General features: G+C 46.0%; 1 protein-coding gene across 1 annotated transcript in view; it reads right to left on the minus strand.

Moving 5' to 3' along the window:
* Window positions 1–13,822: 13,822 nt before the first annotated feature.
* The window catches only part of il11ra (interleukin 11 receptor subunit alpha), a 122,211-nt gene continuing 109,645 nt past the window's right edge, over window positions 13,823–26,388 (minus strand). Inside the window, 3 exon segments of the mRNA XM_065007696.1 lie at window positions 13,823–16,078; window positions 20,125–20,204; window positions 20,602–20,695. Coding sequence (XP_064863768.1) covers window positions 20,126–20,204; window positions 20,602–20,695 — 173 coding nt within the window. The 3' untranslated portion in view covers window positions 13,823–16,078; window position 20,125.

A 26,388-nucleotide genomic window follows, 5' to 3' on the forward strand; every position in this document is an offset into this window, starting at 1 on the left:
AACTTGACTGACCTGCACATAGCCCTGACCTCAACCCCATTGAACACCTTTGGGAAAAATTGGAACGCCGACTGTGAGCAGTAACCCTCCTCTCCCTGACAGTCCCATAACCCTCCTCTCCCTGAAAGAATCCCATAACCCTCCTCTCCCTGAAAGAATCCCATAACCCTCCTCTCCCTGAAAGAATCCCATAACCCTCCTCTCCCTGAAATAATCCCATAACCCTCCTCTCCCTGAAAGAATCCCATAACCCTCCTCTCCCTGAAAGAATCCCATAACCCTCCTCTCCCTGAAAGAATCCCATAACACTTCCGTCTATGCGAGGTTGTTCCACTCTGCCTCTGGCTGTCTTGGCACCAGTCCCTGTCCTGGACAGAGGACACTGTCCTTCCTGTCCGACCGGGGCAGCATTTCCTGTTTCCTGTAAGCAGGGCACTTAGCCTTAAGGAGGGTCAGTGACTGCAGTTAAATAGAGAAGGCCATCTCAGAAGAATCTGTGTGTGTCAGTGGTAGTAATCGGGTTCTGTTACTACTACTAGGAAGGACAGTGTCCTCTCTCCATCTCAGAAGAATCTGTGTGTGGTAGTAATCGGGTTCTGTTACTACTACTACCAGGAAGGACAGTGTCCTCTCTCCATCTCAGAAGAATCTGTGTGTGGTAGTAATCGGGTTCTGTTACTACTACTACCAGGAAGGACAGTGTCCTCTCTCCATCTCAGAAGAATCTGTGTGTGGTAGTAATTGGGTTCTGTTACTACTACTACCAGGAAGGACAGTGTCCTCTCTCCATCTCAGAAGAATCTGTGTGTGTCAGTGGTAGACAGAATTCCTGCCTCTTCTGATGAAAATATAATAATAATCAGATGCATTCATATTGATTGGTCATGTTCTGTCAGGGAGAGGAGGGTTATGGGACTGTCAGGGAGAGGAGGGTTATGGGACTGTCAGGGAGAGGGGGGTTATGGGACTGTCAGGGAGAGGAGGGTTATGGGACTGTCAGGGAGAGGAGGGTTATGGGACTGTCAGGGGGAGGAGGGTTATGGGACTGTCAGGGGAGGAGGGTTATGGGACTGTCAGGGAGAGGGGGTTATGGGACTGTCAGGGAGAGGGGGTTATGGGACTGTCAGGGAGAGGGGGTTATGGGACTGTCAGGGAGAGGGGGTTATGGGACTGTCAGGGAGAGGAGGGTTATGGGACTGTCAGGGAGAGGAGGGTTATGGGACTGTCAGGGAGAGGGGGTTATGGGATTCTGTCAGGGAGAGGAGGGTTATGGGACTGTCAGGGAGAGGGGGTTATGAGACTGTCAGGGAGAGGGGGTTATGAGACTGTCAGGGAGAGGGGGTTATGGGACTGTCAGGGAGAGGAGGGTTATGGGACTGTCAGGGAGAGGAGGGTTATGGGACTGTCAGCGAGAGGAGGGTTATGGGACTGTCAGGAGAGGGGGATTATGGGACTCTGTCAGGGAGAGGAGGGTTATGGGACTGTCAGGGAGAGGGGGATTATGGGACTGTTAGGGAGAGGGGGGTTATGGGACTCTGTCAGGGAGAGGAGGGTTATGGGACTGTCAGGGAGAGGGGGATTATGGGACTGTTAGGGAGAGGGGGGTTATGGGACTGTCAGGGAGAGGGGGATTATGGGACTGTCAGGGAGAGGAGGGTTATGGGACTTTGGCAGGGCAGTCTGTGTCGGGGAGAGGTGGAAAGGAGGATACCTCGTCAGTTGTCCAACAATGTATTCAACTGAAATGTGTCCTCCTCATTTAACCCAAGGGTTATGGGACTTTGACAGTCCATTTCAGGGGCCAAGTGGAATAACCCCAAAACAGCTCTGTTGAGGAGAGCAGGGTCGTCTTGTTATGGGGTTTTACTAAAACAACATAATTAATTTGTCTCAACGACATTGTACCCTTTTAAAGTAACAACTTCCTGGGCTGAGACTTGTCCTTTAGGGGATCAGGAGGGTAAGGCTGAGACTTGTCCTTTAGGGGATCAGGAGGGTAAGGCTGAGACTTGTCCTTTAGGGGATCAGCAGGGTAAGGCTGAGACTTGTCCTTTAGGGGATCAGGAGGGTAAGGCTGAGACTTGTCCTTTAGGGGATCAGGAGGGTAAGGCTGAGACTTGTCCTTTAGGGGATCAGGAGGGTAAGGCTGAGACTATATATATACCAAATATGATTCATTGATGTTATCTATGGTAATGTGGTTATAAATGGGGGCATAAGCAGGAAATCAAGGACTCCTCCATCCAGGGTTTCTGGAAAACCTGGGAAGTTTGGGAAAGTTCCCATAATTGTCCAACCCTCTAATAGTAATGTACAGAATGGTAAAGTTCCCATAATTGTCCAACCCTCTAATAGTAATGTACAGAATGGTAAAGTTCCCATAATTGTCCAACCCTCTAATAGTAATGTACAGAATGGGAAAGTTCCCATAATTGTCCAACCCTCTAATAGTAATGTACAGAATGGGAAAGTTCCCATAATTGTCCAACCCTCTAATAGTAATGTACAGAATGGGAAAGTTCCCATAATTGTCCAACCCTCTAATAGTAATCTATAGAATAGTAAAGAGCAAGCATGTGATAAAATAATAATCTTTATTTCACAGAAGTACAAACATATAAAGTAAGACAAAGAGCTTATATTGTCGTTCACCAAAGCAGAGATACAGTACATCTATAATGGGCGTGTTAATATCTATAGCTCTGGTCCAGGGCGACGTTGAGAACAAACCACAACCTGGACCAGAGCTATCTTTCTCTATATAAAACCAACAGCGCTCCTCCCTCCCACGCTGCCCAGCTGTGCTTGACATGGACTGAAATAGGTGCCGGTACTGTTTATATTCAGGTGCAGGAGCTTCACAATACATTTGAGCTAATATTCAATAAGAGGGACATTTGAGGTGCTGGTACTCAGCTCCAGTGAGCTCCTGCCCAAGTCAGGCACGGCTGGTCAGCCAACAGAACTCCTGCCCAAGTCAGGCACGGCTGGTCAGCCAACAGAACTCCTGCCCAAGTCAGGCACGGCTGGTCAGCCAACAGAACTCCTGCCCAAGTCAGGCACGGCTGGTCAGCCAACAGAACTCCTGCCCAAGTCAGGCACGGCTGGTCAGCCAACAGAACTCCTGCCCAAGTCAGGCACGGCTGGTCAGCCAACAGAACTCCTGCCCAAGTCAGGCACGGCTGGTCAGCCAACAGAACTCCTGCCCAAGTCAGGCACGGCTGGTCAGCCAACAGAACTCCTGCCCAAGTCAGGCACGGCTGGTCAGCCAACAGAACTCCTGCCCAAGTCAGGCACGGCTGGTCAGCCAACAGAACTCCTGCCCAAGTCAGGCACGGCTGGTCAGCCAACAGAACTCCTGCCCAAGTCAGGCACGGCTGGTCAGCCAACAGAACTCCTGCCCAAGTCAGGCACGGCTGGTCAGCCAACAGAACTCCTGCCCAAGTCAGGCACGGCTGGTCAGCCAACAGAACTCCTGCCCAAGTCAGGCACGGCTGGTCAGCCAACAGAACTCCTGCCCAAGTCAGGCACGGCTGGTCAGCCAACAGTTATGCACATAAAGAAAATATGATACACTGATTAATTGTCAACAGAAAAGATACAGACATACATATATAGCCTGGTCCAAGACATATACACTACCGGTCAAAAGTTTTAGAGCACCTACTCATTCAAAGGTTTTTCTTTTCATTTTACTATCTTCTACATTGTAGAATAATAGTGAAGACATCAAAACTGAAATACCACTCCAATGAACTTATCCTCTGCAGCAGAGGTAACTCTGGGTCTTCCTTTCATGTGGAGGTCCTCATGAGAGCCAGTTTCATCATAGAGCTTGATGGTTTTTGCGACTGCACTTGAAGAAACTTTCAAAGTTCTTGAAATTTTTCGTATTGACTGACTTTCATGTTTTAAAATAATGATGGACTGTCATTTCTCTTATTTGAGCTGTTCTTCCCATAATATAGACTTGGTCCTTTACCAAATATGGCTATCTTCTGTATACCTCCCCTACCTGGTCACAACACAACTGATTGGCTCAAACGCATTAAGAAGGAAAGAAATTCCACAAATTAACTTTTAGCAAGTTACACCTGTTAATTGAAATGCATTCCAGGTGACTACCTCATGAAGCTGGTTGAGAGAATGCCAAGAGTGTGCAAATCTGTCATCAAGGCGAAGGGTGGCTACTTTGAAGAATCTCAAATATATTTTCATTTGTTTAACACTTTTCGTTACTACATGATTCCATGTGTGTTATTTCATAGTTTTGATGTCTTCACTATTATTCTACAGTGTAGAAACTAGTCAAAATAAAGAAAAACCCTTGAATGAGTAGGTGTGTCCAAACGTTTGACTGGTACTTTATGTACATTTTTATTTTATACATTTTAGAATAAGGGTGTAACGTAACAAAATTTGGAAAAAGTCGAGGGGTCTGAATATTTTCCGAAGGCACCGTATATAGCCTGGTCCCAGATCTGTGCTTTTGCCAACTCCAATGTCATTTTCAAGCTTAAAGGCAATTCCATAAGAAGTTGTCAAGAGCCTGGCACACAGGCCAGGGTATCTCAAGAGCCTGGCACACAGGCCAGGGTATCTCAAGAGCCTGGCACACAGGCCAGGGTATCTCAAGAGCCTGGCACACAGGCCAGGGTATCTCAAGAGCCTGGCACACAGGCCAGGGTATCTCAAGAGCCAGGCACACAGGCCAGGGTATCTCAAGAGCCAGGCCAGGGTATCTCAAGAGCCAGGCCAGGGTATCTCAAGAGCCAGACCAGGGTATCTCAAGAGCCAGACCAGGGTATCTCAAGAGCCAGACCAGGGTATCTCAAGAGCCAGACCAGGGTATCTCAAGAGCCAGACCAGGGTATCTCAAGAGCCAGACCAGGGTATGTATATTATTATATTGACCTGATATGGAGTTTGGTGGAACATTGATACTAGAAAGACAATAGAACGATGCAGAATTCAATTGCATTTTCTTTACCATTCAATTCTTACTTTGTAATTCTGCGTTGTTGGTAAAGGGCTCGTCAGTAAGCATTTCACAGTAAACATCTGTTCTATATGGCACATGTGACAAATACAATTTGATTTGATACCATTTTTCACAATTATATCCCATTTTCCCAATAAATGGTTTGTCTTTACCAATAATAAAAGGGCCTCAAACAAACAAGCATGTTGTGTTGTGACAGTGTCCTGTGATAGGATGTCCTATTCTCACGAGTAAGACAATTGCTATTCCATATAACCCAGTGCTTGACATGGATTGAAATAGGTGTCGGTACTCATGTTGGTTCCCAGTACTGCTTATATTTAGCTGCAGGAGCTCCACAATACTTTCGAGATAATATAGGAACAAGAGCTCAAGCAGTTGAACATTTAAGGTGCTCCTGTCAGGTCCTGCCCAAGTCCTGCATGTACCTTAGAGCAAGGGGGGCAAAGTACGGCCCGCGAGCAGTTCAAGAGACATAAAAAATAATTTTTTACCCCTTTTTTCTCCCCAATTTTGTGATATCTGAATTGGTAGTAACAGTCTTGTCCCATCGCTGCAACTCCCCTAAGGACTCGGGAGAGGCGAAGGTCGAAACACGACCCTGCCAAGCAGCACTGTTTCTTGACACAATGCCCGCTTATCCCCGGAAACCAGCTGCTCTAATGTGTCGGAGGAAACACCGTACACCTGGCGACCGTGTCAGCGTGCACTACGCCTGGTCTGCCACAGGAGGCACTAGAGCGAAGGGACAAGGAAATCTTGGCCTGCCAAACCCTCTCCTAACCCGAACGACAATGGGCCAATTATGTGCCGCCTCATAATAGCTGGCCGTGACGCCTTTCAGCTATGACACAGCCTGGGATCGAACCGGGGTCTGTAATGACACTTCTAGCTCTGCGATGCAGTAGCTTAGACCGCTGCGCCACACGGGAGGCCTCCGTAAATTGCGTGTGAACAAACAATGTGAACAAACAATTAGTCCCACAAAAAATGCATCCCTCCGTTGAATTTCAAAATCCCGATGTCGCCCTTGGGCCAAAACTGAAAATCAAGGCTAAGGTCTCCCTCCTTTTCGAGATGAGGCAGAGATGATACCACAGCACCAGAATAATCTGTCAGCCTGTTTCTGGTAAGATGTTAAGAGCATTGTGATGAAACAGACTTGAAGCTTCTCTTCAAACAAACAATCGACTTCTTACCTTTATAGATAATGACATTATCCAACCAGACTGAATACCACCCCACCACAGGACCATGTGGACAACACCAGTAGACCACCCCACCACAGGACCATGTGGACAACACCAGTAGACCACCCCACCACCCACCACAGGACCATGGAACAACACCAGTAGACCACCCCACAACACAACAAACTTAACCATCACAACAACCCTAACAATCACAACAACCCTAACCATCACAACAACCCTAACCATCACAACAACCCTAACCATCACAACAACCCTAACCATCACAACAACCCTAACCATCACAACAACCCTAACCATCACAACAACCCTAACCATCACAACAACCCTAACCATCACAACAACCAAAACTCTCTTCAACCTGGTCCCTACAGTACTGTCAGGTAAAAACACCATTGTCAACCATGTGTCCGACCATCACAACTCACTGTGTGACGGTCGGAGAGAACTCACTGTGTGACGGTCGGTCGGAGAGAACTCACTGTGTGACGGTCGGAGAGAACTCACTGTGTGACGGTCGGAGAGAACTCACTGTGTGACAGTCGGAGAGAACATTTAATCAGACAGCCACGCAGAGAGATGTGATCCATGTTGCTCTGGTGGAGGAGACAACATGGCCGTCGTCACTGTCTATTCAATATCTTTCCTGAGCATCTCTGGTTAACATGACATCTCAGGTGACTGTCAGACAAATCAGAGAGTCTCAATGCTACTATAGTCTGATGGGATATCTTGTGTATAACTTGTACTGACTCTACTTGAAGTGTGACAGCTGTAGGATTCAGTATGTTATGGGAACTGAATGGTGACAGCTGTAGGATTCAGTATGTTATGGGAACTGAATGGTGACAGCTGTAGGATTCAGTATGTTATGGGAACTGAATGGTGACAGCTGTAGGATTCAGTATGTTATGGGAACTGAATGGTGACAGCTGTAGGATTCAGTATGTTATGGGAACTGAATGGTGACAGCTGTAGGATTCAGTATGTTATGGGAACTGAATGGTGACAGCTGTAGGATTCAGTATGTTATGGGAACTGAATGGTGACAGCTGTAGGATTCAGTATGTTATGGGAACTGAATGGTGACAGCTGTAGGATTCAGTATGTTTTGGGAAACGGTGGATGACCTCTAAAGGACATCTAGAGGGTGACTCATGACTCATGTAAAAGTTGCCATTTTCTATATGCATAGCAAGGCTTTGGCACAGATAACACAATGTATTGTTAGAGGTAGGGCATTATCCATCACAAACACATCTTTAAGTCTGAAGTTCAATTCGACCTGGATTTAAATCAGGGTTTGGATTTTAAAAAATCATACATTGCTTATGTTCCCTTTGATTATCAATGAGACAATCACTTTCCGTCACACAGAAAACAGAATATGATTAATTACTATGAATCATGAAAATAACATGATCGTGTGTTGGAAAGGACATGTTTCCCACATGGCACCCTAATCTCTATTAGAGTACACTACTGTTGACCAGAGCTGCATGGGCCTGGTCAAAACTAGAGCACTACGGGAACAGGGTGCCATTTGGGACCAATATACAGACTGGGAAATATGTACATACTGTATTTGAGCTTCATATCATTGACTGGGGAATGGTGCATAGATAACAGTTTAGCTAAAGAACTCAACAACAAAAAGACATAATATATAGGAACTATTTCATTCTGTTGGTTAATATAATATAGAATACAACATACGCCAAGCTTCAATAGGATCCATGCATAGGTAATAGCTTGAGAGAACATTACAGTTGTGAAATCATCTCAGAAAGGAAGTTTGAGCAAAGGCACGTTGTGTTTCCCATGACGACACAGCGATGTAAAGAACCAACCAATAACATCTCTGTCACTTAGAGCAGAATAACACTGTGGGATGTTGGGAAATGGGAGGGACGAGAACTGATGTCATGCTGGTTGTACCTGAAGTGTTTAAATCATCCCTCTCATGGGTGACGGTGAGAGGGTAACCATAATATTCATCTGTCTTGGCCATGGGGGGGGTCATGAAACTGTAAAGGTTGTCAGGGCTGGGACTCTGTAGATATCATGGCCATGGGGGGGAGTCATGAAACTGTAAAGGTTGTCAGGGCTGGGACTCTGTAGATATCATGGCCATGGGGGGTCATGAAACTGTAAAGGTTGTCAGGGCTGGGACTCTGTAGATATCATGGCCATGGGGGGTCATGAAACTGTAAAGGTTGTCAGGGCTGGGACTTTGTAGATATCATGGCCATGGGGGGTCATGAAACTGTAAAGGTTGTCAGGGCTGGGACTCTGTAGATATCATGGCCATGGGGGGAGTCATGAAACTGTAAAGGTTGTCAGGGCTGGGACTCTGTAGATATCATGGCCATGGGGGGGAGTCATGAAACTGTAAAGGTTGTCAGGGCTGGGACTCTGTAGATATCATGGCCATGGGGGGGTCATGAAACTGTAAAGGTTGTCAGGGCTGGGACTCTGTAGATATCATGGCCATGGGGGGGGGTCATGAAACTGTAAAGGTTGTCAGGGCTGGGACTCTGTAGATATCATGGCCATGGGGGTCATGAAACTGTAAAGGTTGTCAGGGCTGGGACTCTGTAGATATCATGGCCATGGGGGGTCATGAAACTGTAAAGGTTGTCAGGGCTGGGACTCTGTAGATATCATGGCCATGGGGGGTCATGAAACTGTAAAGGTTGTCAGGGCTGGGACTCTGTAGATATCATGGCCATGGGGGGTCATGAAACTGTAAAGGTTGTCAGGGCTGGGACTCTGTAGATATCATGGCCATGGGGGGGTCATGAAACTGTAAAGGTTGTCAGGGCTGGGACTCTGTAGATATCATGGCCATGGGGGGGAGGGGGGTCATGAAACTGTAAAGGTTGTCAGGGCTGGGACTCTGTAGATATCATGGCCATGGGGGTCATGAAACTGTAAAGGTTGTCAGGGCTGGGACTCTGTAGATATCATGGCCATGGGGGTCATGAAACTGTAAAGGTTGTCAGGGCTGGGACTCTGTAGATATCATGGCCATGGGGGGGTCATGAAACTGTAAAGGTTGTCAGGGCTGGGACTCTGTAGATATCATGGCCATGGGGGGGTCATGAAACTGTAAAGGTTGTCAGGGCTGGGACTCTGTAGATATCATGGCCATGGGGGGGTCATGAAACTGTAAAGGTTGTCAGGGCTGGGACTTTGTAGATATCATGGCCATGGGGGGTCATGAAACTGTAAAGGTTGTCAGGGCTGGGACTCTGTAGATATCATGGCCATGGGGGGGAGTCATGAAACTGTAAAGGTTGTCAGGGCTGGGACTCTGTAGATATCATGGCCATGGGGGGGTCATGAAACTGTAAAGGTTGTCAGGGCTGGGACTCTGTAGATATCATGGCCATGGGGGGTCATGAAACTGTAAAGGTTGTCAGGGCTGGGACTCTGTAGATATCATGGCCATGGGGGGGTCATGAAACTGTAAAGGTTGTCAGGGCTGGGACTCTGTAGATATCATGGCCATGGGGGGAGGGGGTCATGAAACTGTAAATGTTGTCAGGGCTGGGACTCTGTAGATATCATGGCCATGGCCATTGGGGGGTAGATATCATGGCCATGGGGGTCATGAAACTGTAAAGGTTGTCAGGGCTGGGACTCTGTAGATGTCTTGGCCATGGGGGGAGGGGGAGGTCATGTGACTGTAAAGGTTGTCAGGGCTGGGACTCTGTAGATATCATGGCCATGGGGGGAGGGGGAGGTCATGAAACTGTAAAGGTTGTCAGGGCTGGGACTCTGTAGATATCATGGCCATGGGGGTCATGAAACTGTAAAGGTTGTCAGGGCTGGGACTCTGTAGATGTCTTGGCCATGGGGGGGAGGTCATGTGACTGTAAAGGTTGTCAGGGCTGGGACTCTGTAGATGTATTGGCCATGGGGGGAGGGGGAGGTCATGTGACTGTAAAGGTTGTCAGGGCTGGGACTCTGTAGATATCATGGCCATGGGGGGTCATGAAACTGTAAAGGTTGTCAGGGCTGGGACTCTGTAGATATCATGGCCATGGGGGGGTCATGAAACTGTAAAGGTTGTCAGGGCTGGGGCTTTGTAGATATCATGGCCATGGGGGGGTCATGAAACTGTAAAGGTTGTCAGGGCTGGGACTCTGTAGATATCATGGCCATGGGGGGGTCATGAAACTGTAAAGGTTGTCAGGGCTGGGACTCTGTAGATATCATGGCCATGGGGGGGTCATGAAACTGTAAAGGTTGTCAGGGCTGGGACTCTGTAGATATCATGGCCATGGGGGGGTCATGAAACTGTAAAGGTTGTCAGGGCTGGGACTCTGTAGATATCATGGCCATGGGGGGGTCATGAAACTGTAAAGGTTGTCAGGGCTGGGACTCTGTAGATATCATGGCCATGGGGGTCATGAAACTGTAAAGGTTGTCAGGGCTGGGACTCTGTAGATATCATGGCCATGGGGGGGTCATGAAACTGTAAAGGTTGTCAGGGCTGGGACTCTGTAGATATCATGGCCATGGGGGGGTCATGAAACTGTAAAGGTTGTCAGGGCTGGGACTCTGTAGATATCAATCCTCTACACCTCCAGACCATGGGAGAAAGGCACACAGACGGGTAGTGGTAGTCTGGTCTAGTCTGGTCTGGTGGAGTCTAGTCTCGTCTGGTGGAGTCTAGTCTGGTCTACTCTAGTCTGGTCTACTCTAGTCTGGTGGAGTCTAGTCTGGTCTACTCTAGTCTGGTCTGGTGGAGTCGAGTCTGGTCTAGTCTGGTCTACTCTAGTATGGTGGAGTCTAGTCTGGTGGAGTCTAGTCTGGTCTGGTGGAGTCTAGTCTGGTCTACTCTAGTCTGGTGGAGTCTAGTCTGGTCTACTCTAGTCTGGTCTGGTGGAGTCTAGTCTGGTCTACTCTAGTCTGGTCTGGTGGAGTCGAGTCTGGTCTACTCTAGTCCGGTCTGGTGGAGTCTAGTCTGGTCTACTCTAGTCTGGTGGAGTCTAGTCTAGTCTACTCTAGTCTGGTGGAGTCTAGTCTACTCTAGTCTGGTGGAGTCTAGTCTACTCTAGTCTGGTGGAGTCTAGTCTACTCTAGTCTGGTGGAGTCTAGTTTAGTCTGGTGGAGTATAGTCTGCTCTAGTCTGGTCTACTCTAGTCTGGTGGAGTCTAGTCTACTCTAGTCTGGTGGAGTCTAGTTTACTCTAGTCTGGTGGAGTCTAGTTTCTAGTCTGGTGGAGTCTAGTCTGGTAGTCTGTCTACTCTAGTCTTGTGGAGTCTAGTCTAGTCTGGTGGAGTCTAGTCTACTCTAGTCTGGTGGAGTCTAGTTTAGTCTGGTGGAGTATAGTCTGCTCTAGTCTAGTCTACTCTAGTCTTGTGGAGTCTAGTCTAGTCTGGTGGAGTCTAGTCTACTCTAGTCTTGTGGAGTCTAGTCTAGTCTGGTGGAGTCTAGTCTACTCTAGTCTGGTGGAGTCTAGTCTAGTCTGGTGGAGTCTAGTCTACTCTAGTCTGGTGGAGTCTAGTCTAGTCTGGTGGAGTCTAGTCTATTCTAGTCTGGTGGAGTCTAGTCTAGTCTACTCTGGTCTGCTCTAGTCTGGTCTACTCTAGTGGAGTCTAGTCTACTCTAGTCTGGTGGAGTCTAGTCTACTCTAGTCTGGTGGAGTCTAGTCTACTCTAGTCTGGTGGAGTCTAGTCTACTCTAGTCTGGTGGAGTCTAGTCTAGTCTGGTGGAGTCTAGTCTACTCTAGTCTGGTCTACTCTAGTCTGGTGGAGTCTAGTCTACTCTAGTCTGGTGGAGTCTAGTCTACTCTAGTCTGGTGGTCTAGTCTGGTCTGGTGGAGTCTAGTCTACTCTAGTCTGGTGGAGTCTAGTCTAGTCTGGTGGAGTCTAGTCTACTCTAGTCTGGGGGAGTCTAGTCTGGTGGAGTCTAGTCTACTCTAGTCTGGTGGAGTCTAGTCTACTCTAGTCTGGTGGAGTCTAGTCTGGTGAAGTCTAGTCTGGTGGAGTCTAGTCTACTCTAGTCTGGTGGAGTGTAGTCTGGTCTGGTGGAGTCTAGTCTAGTCTGGTGGAGTCTAGTCTAGTCTGGTGGAGTCTAGTCTGGTCTGGTGGAGTCTAGTCTGGTCTGGTGGAGTCTAGTCTGGTGGAGTCTAGTCTGGTGGAGTCTAGTCTGGTCTGGTGGAGTCTAGTCTAGTCTAGTCTGGTGGAGTCTAGTCTGGTGGAGTCTGGTCTGGTGGAGTCTAGTCTAGTCTAGTCTGGTGGAGTCTAGTCTACTCTAGTCTGGTGGAGTCTGGTCTGGTGGAGTCTAGTCTAGTCTGGTGGAGTCGAGTCTGGTCTGGCGGAGTCTGGTCTGGTGGATTCTGGTCTGGTGGAGTCTGGTCTAGTCTGGTGGAGTCTGGTCTAGTCTGGTGGAGTCGAGTCTGGTCTGGCGGAGTCTGGTCTGGTGGATTCTGGTCTGGTGGATTCTGGTCTGGTGGATTCTGGTCTGGTGGAGTCTGGTCTGGTCTGGTGGAGTCTGGTCTAGTCTGGTGGAGTCTAGTCTACTCTAGTCTGGTGGAGTCTAGTCTGGTCTACTCTAGTCTGGTCTGGTGGAGTCTAGTCTGGTCTACTCTAGTCTGGTCTGGTGGAGTCGAGTCTGGTCTACTCTAGTCCGGTCTGGTGGAGTCTGGTCTGGTCTAGTCTAGTCTGGTGGAGTCTGGTCTAGTCTAGTCTAGTCTGGTGGAGTCTAGTCTACTCTAGTCTTGTGGAGTCTAGTCTAGTCTGGTGGAGTCTAGTCTACTCTAGTCTGGTGGAGTCTAGTTTAGTCTGGTGGAGTATAGTCTGCTCTAGTCTGGTGGAGTCTAGTCTACTCTAGTCTGGTGGAGTCTAGTTTAGTCTGGTGGAGTATAGTCTGCTCTAGTCTGGTCTACTCTAGTCTGGTGGAGTCTAGTCTACTCTAGTCTGGTGGAGTCTAGTCTACTCTAGTCTGGTGGAGTCTAGTTTAGTCTGGTGGAGTATAGTCTGCTCTAGTCTAGTCTGGTGGAGTCTAGTCTAGTCTGGTGGAGTCTAGTCTAGTCTGGTGGAGTCTAGTCTACTCTAGTCTGGTGGAGTCTAGTCTAGTCTGGTGGAGTCTAGTCTATTCTAGTCTTTGGAGTCTAGTCTATTTTGTTGGAGTCAGATTGTTGAATGTAGTCTGCCTAGTCTGGTCTAATAAAACAGTCTGTGTTCCATTGACTCATCTGGTGGAGTCTAGTCTACTTAGTCTGGTGGAGTCTAGTCTACTCTAGTCTGGTGGAGTCTAGTCTACTCTAGTCTGGTGGAGTCTAGTCTAGTCTGGTGGAGTCCAATAGTCTACTCTAGTCTGGGGAGTCTTCCTTCTCTGGTGGAGTCTAGTCTACTCTAGTCTGGTGGAGTCTAGTCTAAACTAGTCTGGTGGAGTCTAGTCTGGTGAAGTCTAGTCTGGTGGAGTCTAGTCTACCTAGTCTGGTGGAGTGTAGTCTGGTCTGGTGAATCTAAGGTCTGGTGGAGTCTATCTAGTCTGGTGGAGTCTAGTCTGGTCTACTAGTCTGGTCTGGTGGAGTCTAGTCTGGTCTACTCTAGTCTGGTCTGGTGAAGTTCTAGGGTCTGGTGGAGTCTAGTCTGGTCTACTCTAGTCTGGTGGAGTCTAGTCTAGTCTACTCTAGTCTGGTGGAGTCTAGTCTACTCTAGTCTGGTGGAGTCTAGTCTACTCTAGTCTGGTGGAGTCTAGTTTAGTCTGGTGGAGTATAGTCTGCTCTAGTCTGGTCTACTCTAGTCTGGTGGAGTCTAGTCTACTCTAGTCTGGTGGAGTCTAGTTTAGTCTGGTGGAGTATAGTCTGCTCTAGTCTGGTCTACTCTAGTCTGGTGGAGTCTAGTCTACTCTAGTCTTGTGGAGTCTAGTCTAGTCTGGTGGAGTCTAGTCTACTCTAGTCTGGTGGAGTCTAGTTTAGTCTGGTGGAGTATAGTCTGCTCTAGTCTAGTCTACTCTAGTCTGGTGGAGTCTAGTCTACTCTAGTCTGGTGGAGTCTAGTCTAGTCTGGTGGAGTCTAGTCTACTCTAGTCTGGTGGAGTCTAGTCTAGTCTGGTGGAGTCTAGTCTATTCTAGTCTGGTGGAGTCTAGTCTAGTCTGGTGGAGTCTAGTCTAGTCTACTCTAGTCTGCTCTAGTCTGGTCTACTCTAGTGGAGTCTACTCTAGTCTGGTGGAGTCTAGTCTACTCTAGTCTGGTGGAGTCTAGTCTAGTCTGGTGGAGTCTAGTCTACTCTAGTCTGGTCTACTCTAGTCTGGTGGAGTCTAGTCTACTCTAGTCTGGTGGAGTCTAGTCTACTCTAGTCTGGTGGTCTAGTCTGGTCTGGTGGAGTCTAGTCTACTCTAGTCTGGTGGAGTCTAGTCTAGTCTGGTGGAGTCTAGTCTACTCTAGTCTGGGGGAGTCTAGTCTGGTGGAGTCTAGTCTACTCTAGTCTGGTGGAGTCTAGTCTACTCTAGTCTGGTGGAGTCTAGTCTGGTGAAGTCTAGTCTGGTGGAGTCTAGTCTACTCTAGTCTGGTGGATTGTAGTCTGGTCTGGTGGAGTCTAGTCTAGTCTGGTGGAGTCTAGTCTAGTCTGGTGGAGTCTAGTCTGGTCTGGTGGAGTCTAGTCTAGTCTACTCTAGTCTGGTGGAGTCTAGTCGAGTCTGGTGGAGTCTAGTCTACTCTAGTCTGGTGGAGTCCAGTCTACTCTAGTCTGGTGGAGTCTGGTCTGGTGGAGTCTAGTCTAGTCTGGTGGAGTCTAGTCTACTCTAGTCTGGTGGAGTCTGGTCTGGTGGAGTCTAGTCTAGTCTGGTGGAGTCGAGTCTGGTCTGGCGGAGTCTGGTCTGGTGGATTCTGGTCTGGTGGAGTCTGGTCTAGTCTGGTGGAGTCTGGTGGAGTCGAGTCTGGTCTGGCGGAGTCTGGTCTGGTGGATTCTGGTCTGGTGGATTCTGGTCTGGTGGATTCTGGTCTGGTGGAGTCTGGTCTGGTCTGGTGGAGTCTGGTCTAGTCTGGTGGAGTCTAGTCTACTCTAGTCTGGTGGAGTCTAGTCTAGTCTGGTGGAGTCTAGTCTAGTCTGGTGGAGTCTGTAAGTAACCACATTGTGGGCTTGTTACAATACATAAATCATGACAGATTTGACGAAAATCTATTTTGTTAGATCAGATTGTTGAATGTGTTCCAGTCTCGTCAATAAAACATCTGTGTTCCATTGACTCATTTAACGCAACTATGCAGATATACAGGAAGTTATGACGTCATCCAGACACTGCTAGTGATTGGCCAGCATGGATATGGCCGAACTCTGTTCCCTCCTTTTCATCCAATGACCAATAGCAGCAGCCTTGTTTGCAGTCCGTTCCTTCTCCTCTGAATTGCAGAGTCTCTATTCTGCAGAATGCCAATCTATCTATACCCTCTTCATAAACAGTCTAAAACAGTTTATAATGCCAATCGGTCTATACAATAATGCCCTGTGATGCTTCTTACAGTTGAAATGAATGAAGGACCATGAGATCATCAGGTACACAGAAAAGAAAAACTATGTGAAAGGTAGAGACCAGAACCTATGTTCGGTCAGTGAAGTTCAGGGGAGGAGGACAGGTATGTTGTTAGTTGGTGCTCCATACTGTACAGTACGTAGTGTTGAGCCTCATAGCCAATCAGATGATGTTAAACTCCAGTGGGAGGAGTCAGTCATTGGTTGCAACATGTCTGTTCGTTGGCAGGCAGCGATCAGGCACGGCACACGTCCCAGATGGCTTGCGGGTAGCATGGTGGATTGTGGGTCGTGTTGTGTGGATGCTGCACCCATCTGTTGGGGGTGTGGCCTGGTGTGGCCCTATAAGGGCTGAGAGGAGGGGCCAACCTAGGCTGAGAAGAGGAGGGAGGAGGTTAGATAGGAGGAGAGAAGGGGGAAGGAAGCGGACAGACAGACAGACCCTGCATAATGACAGAGCTGTCTGATGGATATAGAGAAGGAAGACAGACAGACACAGACGGACGGACGGACGGACAGACAGACAGACAATACGAGGCTACAAAAGCCATCTTCACACCAACTCGTAGAGATCACAGATGGGTTCAGTAGTACTGTGGGTGGATGAGAGTTGGGGTTAGTCAAATCACATCTAGTCACATGCTTGGTAAACAACAGGTATAGACTAACAGTGAAATGTTTACTTAAGGTCCCTTCCCAACAACACAGAGAGAAATAAAATAGAGAAATAATAGAAACGTTTAAAAAGTAAAAATAAATACCCAATGAGTAACAAAAAGGGAAGAGGAAGTAACTATAATATATGAAGAGGAGTTGTTTTTTACTACAACCCTAACTATAATATATGTCTCTCTGTCTGTCTGTCTTCTCTATATTCATCACCCGGCCTCTGTCATTATGCAGGGCCTGTCTGTCAGAGAAAGGCATTATTACATGTGATTTATGTGTTGTTCCTCTCTTCCCTTCTCTCTCCTCCTCTTCCCTTCTCTCTCCTCCTCTTCCCTTCTCTCTCCTCTTCTTCCCTTCTCTCTCCTCCCTCTCCCCTCTTCCCTTCTTCTCTCCTTCTCTCTCCTCCACTTCCCTTCTCTCTCCTCCTCTTCCTTCTCTCTCCTCCAATTCCCTTCTCTCTCCTCCTCTTCCCTTCTCTCTCCTCTTCTTCCCTTCTCTCTCCTCCTCTTCCCTTCTCTCCTCTCTTCCCTTCTCTCTTCCCTTCTCTCTCTCTCTCTCTTCCCCTTCTCTCTCCTCTCTCTTCCCTTCTCTCCCTCCCTTCTTCCCTTCTCTCTCCTCTTCTTCCCTTCTCTCTCCTCTTCTTCCCTTCTCTCTCCTCTTCTTCCCTTCTCTCTCCTTCTCTCTTCTCTTCTCTCCTCCTCCTCTTCCCTTCTCTCTCCCTCTTCTTCCCTTCTCTCTCCTCCTCTTCCCTTCTCTCTCCTCTTCTTCCCTTCTCTCTCCTCCCCTCTCTCTCCCTTCCCTTCTCTCTCTCCTTCCCTTCTCTCTCTCTCCTCCCTCTCTCTCTCTTCCCTTCTCTCTCCTCCTCTTCCCTTCTCTCTTCCTCTTCCCTTCTCTCTCCTCCCTTCTTCCCTTCTCTCACTTCCCTTCTCTCTCCTCCTCTTCCCTTCTCTCTCCTCCTCTTCCCTTCTCTCTCCTCCAATTCCCTTCTCTCTCCTCCAATTCCCTTCTCTCTCCTCCTCTTCCCTTCTCACTCCTCTTCCCTTCTCTCTCCTCCTCTTCCCTTCTCTCTCCTCCTCTTCTTCCCTTCTCTCTCCTCCTCTTCTTCCCTTCTCTCTCCTCCTCTTCTTCCCTTCTCTCTCTTCCTCTTCCCTTCTCTCTCCTCCTCTTCCCTTCTCTCTCCTCTTCTTCCCTTCTCTCTCCTCTTCTTCCCTTCTCTCTCCTCCTCTTCCCTTCTCTCTCCTCCTCTCTCCTCCTCTTCCCTTCTCTCTCCTCCTCTTCCCTTCTCTCTCCTCCTCTTCCCTTCTCTCTCCTCCTCTTCCCTTCTCTCTCCTCCTCTTCCCTTCTCTCTCCTCCTCTTCCCTTCTCTCTCCTCTTCTTCCCTTCTCTCTCCTCTTCTTCCCTTCTCTCTCCTCTTCTTCCCTTCTCTCTCCTCCACTTCCCTTCTCTCTCCTCCTCTTCCCTTCTCTCTCCTCGATGTGCAGGGGTACGAGGTAATTGAGCTATTGATAGTCCAGGTGGTTAACTATTCAACTAACTATTTAACAGTCTTATGGCTTGGGGGTAGAAGCTGTTCAGGGTCCTGTTGGTTCCAGACTTGGTACATCGGTAGCGCTTTCTGTGCTGTAGCAGAGAGAATCGTTTATGATTTAGGGGGCTGGAGTCTTTGATAACTTTTAGTGCCTTCCTCTGACACCGCCTGGTACAGAGGACCTGGATGGCAGGGAACTCAGCCCCAGTGATGTAGCCAGTCAAGATGCTCTCAATGGTGCAGCAGTATAACGTTTTGAGGATCTGAGGGCCCACGCCAAATTTTTTCAGGCTCCTGAGGAGGAAGAGGTGTTGTTGTGACCTCTTCATGACTGTGTTGGTGTGTGTGAACCGTGATAGATCCTTTTTGATGTGGACTTGAAGCTCTCAACTTCACTACAGCCCCGTCGATGTGAATGGGGGCTCGGCCCTCCGTTTTCTATAGTCCACGATCAGCTCCTTTGTCTTGCTGACACTGCCAGGTGTCTGACCTCCTCCCTATAGACTCATTGTCATCTGTGGTCAGGCCTACAACCGCTGCGTGGTCAGGCCTACAACCGCCGCGTGGTCAGGCCTACAACCGCCGCGTGATCAGGCCTACAACCGCCGCGTGGTCAGGCCTACAACCGCCGCGTGGTCAGGCCTACAACCACCGCGTCGTCAGCAAACTTAAAGATGGTGTTGGAGTCGTTGTGCGGCCACACAGTTGTGGATGTACAGGGAGTTTGGAGGGGACTAAACACGCACCCCTGAAGGACCCCCGTGTTGAAGGTCAGTGTGGCAGATGCGTTGTTACCTACCCTTACCACCTGGGGGCGGCCCATCAGGAAGTCCAGGATCCTGTTGCAGAGGGAGGTGTTTAGTCCCAGGGTCCTTAGCTTAGTGATGAGCTTTGAGGGTACTATGGTGTTGAATGCTGAGCTGTAATCAATGAATAGCATTCTCATGTAGGTGTTCCTTTTGTCCAGGTGGGAAAGGGCAGTGTGGAGTGCAATAAAGATTGTCATCTGTGGATCTGTTTGGGCGGTATGGAAATTGGAGTGGGTCTAGTGTGTTTGGGATGATGGTGTTGATGTGAGCCATTTCCAGCCTTTCAAAGCACTTCATGGCTACAGACGTGAGTGCATTTAGGCAGGTTAAATTGGTGTTCTTGGGCACAGGGACTATGGTAGTCTGCTTGAAACATGTTGGTATTACATTCTGGATCAGTGAGAGGTTGAAAATATCAGTGAAAACACCTGCCAGTTGATCAGCACATGCCCGGAGCAACCGTCCTGATAATCTGTCTGGCCCTGCGGCCTTGTGAATGTTGACCTGTTTAAAGGTCTTTCTCATGTCGGCTACAGAGAGCGTGATCACACAGTCGTCTGGAACAGCTGTTGCTCTCATGCATGGTTCAATGTTCCTTGCCTTGAAGCAAGCATAGAAGGCGTTTAGCTCGTCTGGTAGGCTCACATCACTGGGAAGCTCGCGGCTGAGTTTCCCTTTGTAGTCTGTAATAGTTTTCAAGCCCTGCTACATCTGACGAGCGTCAGAGCTGATGGAGTAGGATACAATCTTAGTCCTGTATTGATGCTTTGCCTGTTTGTTGGTTTGTCGGAGGGCATAGCAGTATTTATTATAAGCGTCCGGATTAGTGTAACAGCTCCTTGAAAGCGGCCTATAGCTCAGTGAGGATGTTGCCTGTAATCCATGGCTTCTGGTTGGGATATGTACGTACAGTCACTGTGGGGACGACGTCATTAATGCACATATACTCCTCAATGCCATCAGACGAATCCCGTATTCCTGTCTGTTGTAGCGAAACAGTCCTGTAGCTTAGCATCTGTTTCATATTGAACACGTCACTGGTACTTCCTGTTTGAGTTTTTACTTGTTAGCGGGAATCAGGAGGATGGAGTTATGGTCAGATTTGCCAAATGGAGGGCGAGGGAGAGCATTGTACGTGTCTCTGTGTGTGGACTACAGGTGATCTAGTGGTATGGCTTGATTCAACCCTATTACATGGTAAATGTGCCGTGGTTGGTTGAAATTGCGAGCACTCTTTTTAGAGGTTAGAGGTCAGTGATAAGGGTTAGAGGTCAGTGATAAGGGTTATAGGTTAGAGGTCAGTGATAAGGATGATAGGTTAGAGTTCAGTAATAAGGGTTAGAGGTCAGTGTTAAGGGTTAGAGTTTAGAGGTCAGTGATAAGGTTTAGAGGTTAGAGGTCAAGGCTTGCTCACTTTAGATTGGCATGGACTTCATCTTCACCATTGAGGTTAGTTCCTGTTTTGTCACATTGTCCCGCCTCCGTTGCCTCACCCTATAATAAAAACAAAATAAGATTAATATTTACATGTGAATAAATGTTTAAATTCACTTGCTATAGAAACTGTGTATTACAGTGTGTGTGATTTAGACTAGGATAACAGGTATAAGGATCTTATTATATGAGATAGAGGACACCAGGACCAGATAAATGGTATATTATCTCACCAGATGAGGACCGATAGAGAGGACACCAGGACCAGATAAATGGTATACTATCTCACCACATGAGGACCGATAGAGAGGACACCAGGACCAGATAAATGGTATACTATCTCACCAGATGAGGACCGATAGAGAGGACACCAGGACCAGATAAATGGTATACTATCTCACCACATGAGGACCGATAGAGAGGACACCAGGACCAGATAAATGGTATACTATCTCACCACATGAGGACCGATAGAGAGGACACCAGGGCCAGGATGATACCAGCGAACAGGGCCAGTAGAATCAGCAGACTGCCACCATCATCTTCTGAGTCTAGAGTAGACAGAAGAGAGAAAACAGTTCTAGAATACATTCTGTTCTCCACTGGATCAGACGAAGAGAGAAAACAGTTCTAGAATACATTCTGTTCTCCACTGGATCAGACGAAGAGAGAAAACAGTTCTAGAATACATTCTGTTCTCCACTGGATCAGACGAAGAGAGAAAACAGTTCTAGAATACATTCTGTTCTCCACTGGATCAGACGACATGGTGTACGATGTTCTGTGTTTTGGATTTGTTTTTTTATTATTATTATTAGTGTATTATTTTCTTAAGCGCATTTCGGTGTGAAACTTTACAAATGAAATGTATTTTCATTACAAATGATTACTAGAACAGTTACATCTGTGGTTGAAGAGTTAAATCTGTGGTTGAAAAATAATGACTGAAGTACAGTACCAGACAAAGATTTTTGGAAAAGCATTCCAGGTGAAGCTGTTTGAGAGAATGCAAAGAATGTGCAAAGCTGTCATCAAGGCAAAGGGTGAAGACTTTGAAGAATCTCCAATTTAAAATATATTTTGATTTGTTAAAACCTTTTTTGATGTATAGAGAGAGACTGGTGTATATAGAGAGACTGATGTATAGAGAGAGACTGATGTATAGAGAGACTGATGTATAGAGAGAGACTGATGTATAGAGAGACTGGTGTATAGAGAGAGACTGATGTATAGAGAGAGACTGATGTATAGAGAGAGACTGATGTATAGAGAGACTGATGTATAGAGAGAGACTGGTGTATAGAGAGAGACTGATGTATATAGAGAGAGACTGATGTATAGAGAGAGACTGATGTATAGAGAGAGACTGATGTATAGAGAGAGACTGATGTATAGAGAGACTGATGTATAGAGAGAGACTGGTGTATAGAGAGAGACTGATGTATAGAGAGAGACTGATGTATAGAGAGAGACACGATGTATATATAGAGACTGATGTATAGAGAGAGACTGATGTATATATAGAGACTGGTGTATAGAGAGAGACTGATGTATAGAGACTGATGTATAGAGAGAGACTGATGTATATAGAGAGACTGATGTATATAGAGAGACTGATGTATAGAGAGAGACTGGTGTATAGAGACTGATGTATAGAGAGAGACTGGTGTATAGAGAGAGACTGATGTATAGAGAGAGACTGATGTATATATAGAGACTGGTGTATAGAGAGAGACTGATGTATAGAGAGAGACTGGTGTATAGAGAGAGACTGATGTAGAGAGAGACTGATGTATATATAGAGACTGGTGTATAGAGAGAGACTGGTGTATAGAGAGAGACTGATGTATAGAGAGAGACTGATGTATAGAGAGAGACTGATGTATAGAGAGACTGATGTATAGAGAGAGACTGATGTATAGAGAGACTGATGTATAGAGAGAGACTGATGTATAGAGAGAGACTGATGTATAGAGAGACTGATGTATAGAGAGAGACTGGTGTATAGAGAGAGACTGATGGATAGAGAGAGACTGATGGACAGAGAGAGACTGATGTATAGAGAGAGACTGATGTATAGAGAGAGACACGATGTATATATAGAGACTGATGTATAGAGAGAGACTGATGTATATATAGAGACTGGTGTATAGAGAGAGACTGGTGTATAGAGACTGATGTATATAGAGAGACTGATGTATATAGAGAGACTGATGTATATAGAGAGACTGATGTATAGAGAGAGACTGATGTATAGAGAGAGACTGGTGTATAGAGACTGATGTATAGAGAGAGACTGGTGTATAGAGAGAGACTGATGTATAGAGAGAGACTGATGTATATATAGAGACTGGTGTATAGAGAGAGACTGATGGATAGAGAGAGACATGATGTATAGAGAGAGACTGATGGATAGAGAGACTGATGTATAGAGAGAGACTGGTGTATATAGAGACGGATGTATAGAGAGAGACTGATGGACAGAGAGAGACTGATGTATATAGAGAGACTGATGGACAGAGAGAGACTGGTGTATAGAGAGAGACATGATGTATAGAGAGAGACACAATGTATATAGAGAGACTGATGGACAGAGAGAGACTGATGTATATAGAGAGACTGATGGACAGAGAGAGACTGATGTATATAGAGCGACTGATGTATATAGAGAGACTGATGTATATAGAGAGACTGGTGTATATAGAGAGACTGGTGTGGTGTATAGAGAGACTGGTGTATAGAGAGACTGGTGTAGAGAGACTGGTGTATATAGAGAGACTGATGTATAGAGAGAGACTGGTGTATATAGAGAGACTGATGTATATAGAGAGACTGATGTATATAGAGAGACTGGTGTATATAGAGAGACTGGTGTATAGAGAGAGACTGGTGTATATAGAGAGACTGGTGTATATAGAGAGACTGATGTATAGAGAGAGACTGATGTATATGTAGAGACTGATTTATAGAGAGAGACTGATGTATAGAGAGAGACTGATGTATAGAGAGAGACTGGTGTATATAGAGACTGGTGTATATAGATACACTGATGTATAGAGAGACTGATGTATATAGAGACTGATGTATATAGATACACTGATGTATAGAGAGAGACTGATGTATAGAGAGACTGATGTATATAGAGAGACTGATGTATATGTAGAGACTGATGTATAGAGAGAGACTGGTGTATAGAGACTGATGTATATAGAGACTGGTGTATATAGAGACTGATGTATAGAGAGAGACTGATGTATATGTAGAGACTGATGTATAGAGAGAGACTGGTGTATATAGAGACTGGTGTATATAGAGACTGATGTATAGAGAGAGACTGATGTATATAGATACACTGATGTATAGAGAGAGACTGATGTATAGAGAGAGACTGATGTATAGAGAGAGACTGATGTATAGAGAGACTGATGTATATGTAGAGACTGATGTATAGAGAGAGACTGATGTATAGAGACTGATGTATATAGAGACTGATGTATATAGAGACTGATGTATATAGAGAGACTGATGTATATGAGAGACTGATGTATAGAGAGAGACTGGTGTATATAGAGACTGGTGTATATAGAGACTGATGTATAGAGAGAGACTGATGTATAGAGAGACTGATGTATAGAGAGACTGATGTATATGTAGAGACTGATTTATAGAGAGAGACTGATGTATATAGAGACTGGTGGATAGAGAGAGACTGATGGATAGAGAGAGACTGATAAATACAGAGACTGGTGTATAGAGAGACTGATGCATATAGAGACACTGATGTATATAGAGACTGGTGTATAGAGAGAGACTGATGTATAGAGAGAGACTGGTGTATAGAGAGACCGGTGTATAGAGAGACCGATGTATATAGAGAGACTGATGTATATAGAGACACGATGTATAGAGAGACTGATGTATAGAGAGAGACTGGTGTATAGAGAGAGACTGGTGTATATAGAGAGACTGGTGTATAGAGAGACTGATGTATAGAGAGAGACTGGTGTATAGAGAGAGACTGGTGTATATAGAGAGACTGGTGTATATAGAGACTGGTGTATAGAGAGAGACTGATGTATATAGAGAGACTGATGGACAGAGAGAGACTGATGGACAGAGAGAGACTGGTGTGTAGAGAGAGACACGATGTATAGAGAGACTGATGTATAGAGAGAGACTGGTGTATAGAGAGACTGGTGTATAGAGAGAGACACGATGTATAGAGAGACTGATGTATAGAGAGAGACTGGTGTATAGAGAGAGACTGGTGTATATAGAGACTGATGTATAGAGAGAGACTGATGGACAGAGAGAGACTGATGGACAGAGAGAGACTGATGGACAGAGAGAGACTGGTGTGTAGAGAGAGACTGATGTATATAGAGACACAATGTATAGAGAGAGACACGATGTATAGAGAGACTGATGTATAGAGAGAGACTGGTGTATAGAGAGAGACTGGTGTATATAGAGACTGATGTATAGAGAGAGACTGATGGACAGAGAGAGACTGATGGACAGAGAGAGACTGATGGACAGAGAGAGACTGGTGTGTAGAGAGAGACTGATGTATATAGAGACACGATGTATAGAGAGAGACACGATGTATAGAGAGACTGATGTATAGAGAGAGACTGATGTATAGAGAGAGACTGATGTATATAGAGACTGGTGTATATATAGAGACTGAAGCATATATAGACTGATGTATAGAGAGAGACTGATGTATATAGAGACTGATGTATATAGAGGAACTGATGTATATAGAGAGACTGATGTATATAGAGACTGGTGTATATATAGAGACTGAATCATATATAGACTGATGTATAGAGAGAGACTGATGTATATAGAGACTGATGTATAGAGAGAGACTGATTTATATAGAGACTGATGTATAGAGAGAGACTGATGGATAGAGAGAGACTGATGTATATAGAGACTGATGGATAGAGATACTGGTGTATATAGAGACTGATGTATAGAGAGACTGATGTATAGAGAGAGACTGATGTATATAGAGAGACTGATGTATAGAGATACTGGTGTATATAGAGATACTGGTGTATATAGAGAGACTGATGTATATAGAGAGACTGATGTATAGAGAGAGACCGATGTATAGAGAGAGACTGATGTATATAGAAAAACGGATGTATATATAGAGACTGGTGTATATAGAGACTGGTGTATATAGAGAGACTGATGTATATAGAGAGACTGGTGTATATAGAGGAACTGATGTATATAGAGACTGATGTATAGAGAGACTGATGTATATAGAGACTGGTGTATATAGAGACAGGTGTATATAGAGAGACTGATGTATATAGAGGAACTGATGTATATAGAGACTGGTGTATATAGAGACTGGTGTATAGAGAGACTGGTGTATATAGAGAGACTGATGTATATAGAGACACTGAAATATACAGAGAGAGAGACTGATGTATACAGAGAGAGACTGATTTATAGAGAGAGAGACTGATGTATACAGAGAGAGACTGATTTATAGAGAGAGAGACTGATGTATATAGGGACATATGTATATAGAGGAACTGATGTATACAGAGAGACTGGTGTATATAGAGACTGGTGTATATAGAGACAGGTGTATATAGAGAGACTGATGTATATAGAGAGACTGAAGTATACAGAGAGAGACTGGTGTATATAGAGACTGGTGTATAGAGAGACTGGTGTATATAGAGACAGGTGTATATAGAGAGACTGAAGTATACAGAGAGAGAGACTGATGTATATAGAGACTGATGTATATAGAGACTGGTGTATAGAGAGACTGGTGTATATAGAGACTGGTGTATAGAGAGACTGATGTATATAGAGACTGGTGTATAGAGAGAGACTGATGTATAGAGAGACTGATGTATATAGAGAGACTGGAGTATACAGAGACTGGTGTATATAGAGACTGGTTTATATAGAGACTGGTGTATAGAGAGACTGATGTATATAGAGAGACTGGTGTATAGAGACTGATATATATATAGAGACTGACATATACAGTGAGACTGGTGTATATAGAGAGACTGCAGTATATCTAGACTGGTGTATATAGAGACTGGTGTATATAGAGAGACTGGTGTATAGAGAGAGACTGGTGTATATAGAGAGACTGGTGTATATAGAGAGACTGGTGTATATAGAGAGACCGGTGTATATAGAGACTGATGTATATAGAGACTGATGTATATATAGAGACTGATGTATATAGAGAGACTGG

The sequence above is a fragment of the Oncorhynchus nerka genome, linkage group LG22, assembly GCF_034236695.1.
Source record: "Oncorhynchus nerka isolate Pitt River linkage group LG22, Oner_Uvic_2.0, whole genome shotgun sequence".
In the NCBI taxonomy this organism is placed as follows: domain Eukaryota; kingdom Metazoa; phylum Chordata; class Actinopteri; order Salmoniformes; family Salmonidae; genus Oncorhynchus; species Oncorhynchus nerka.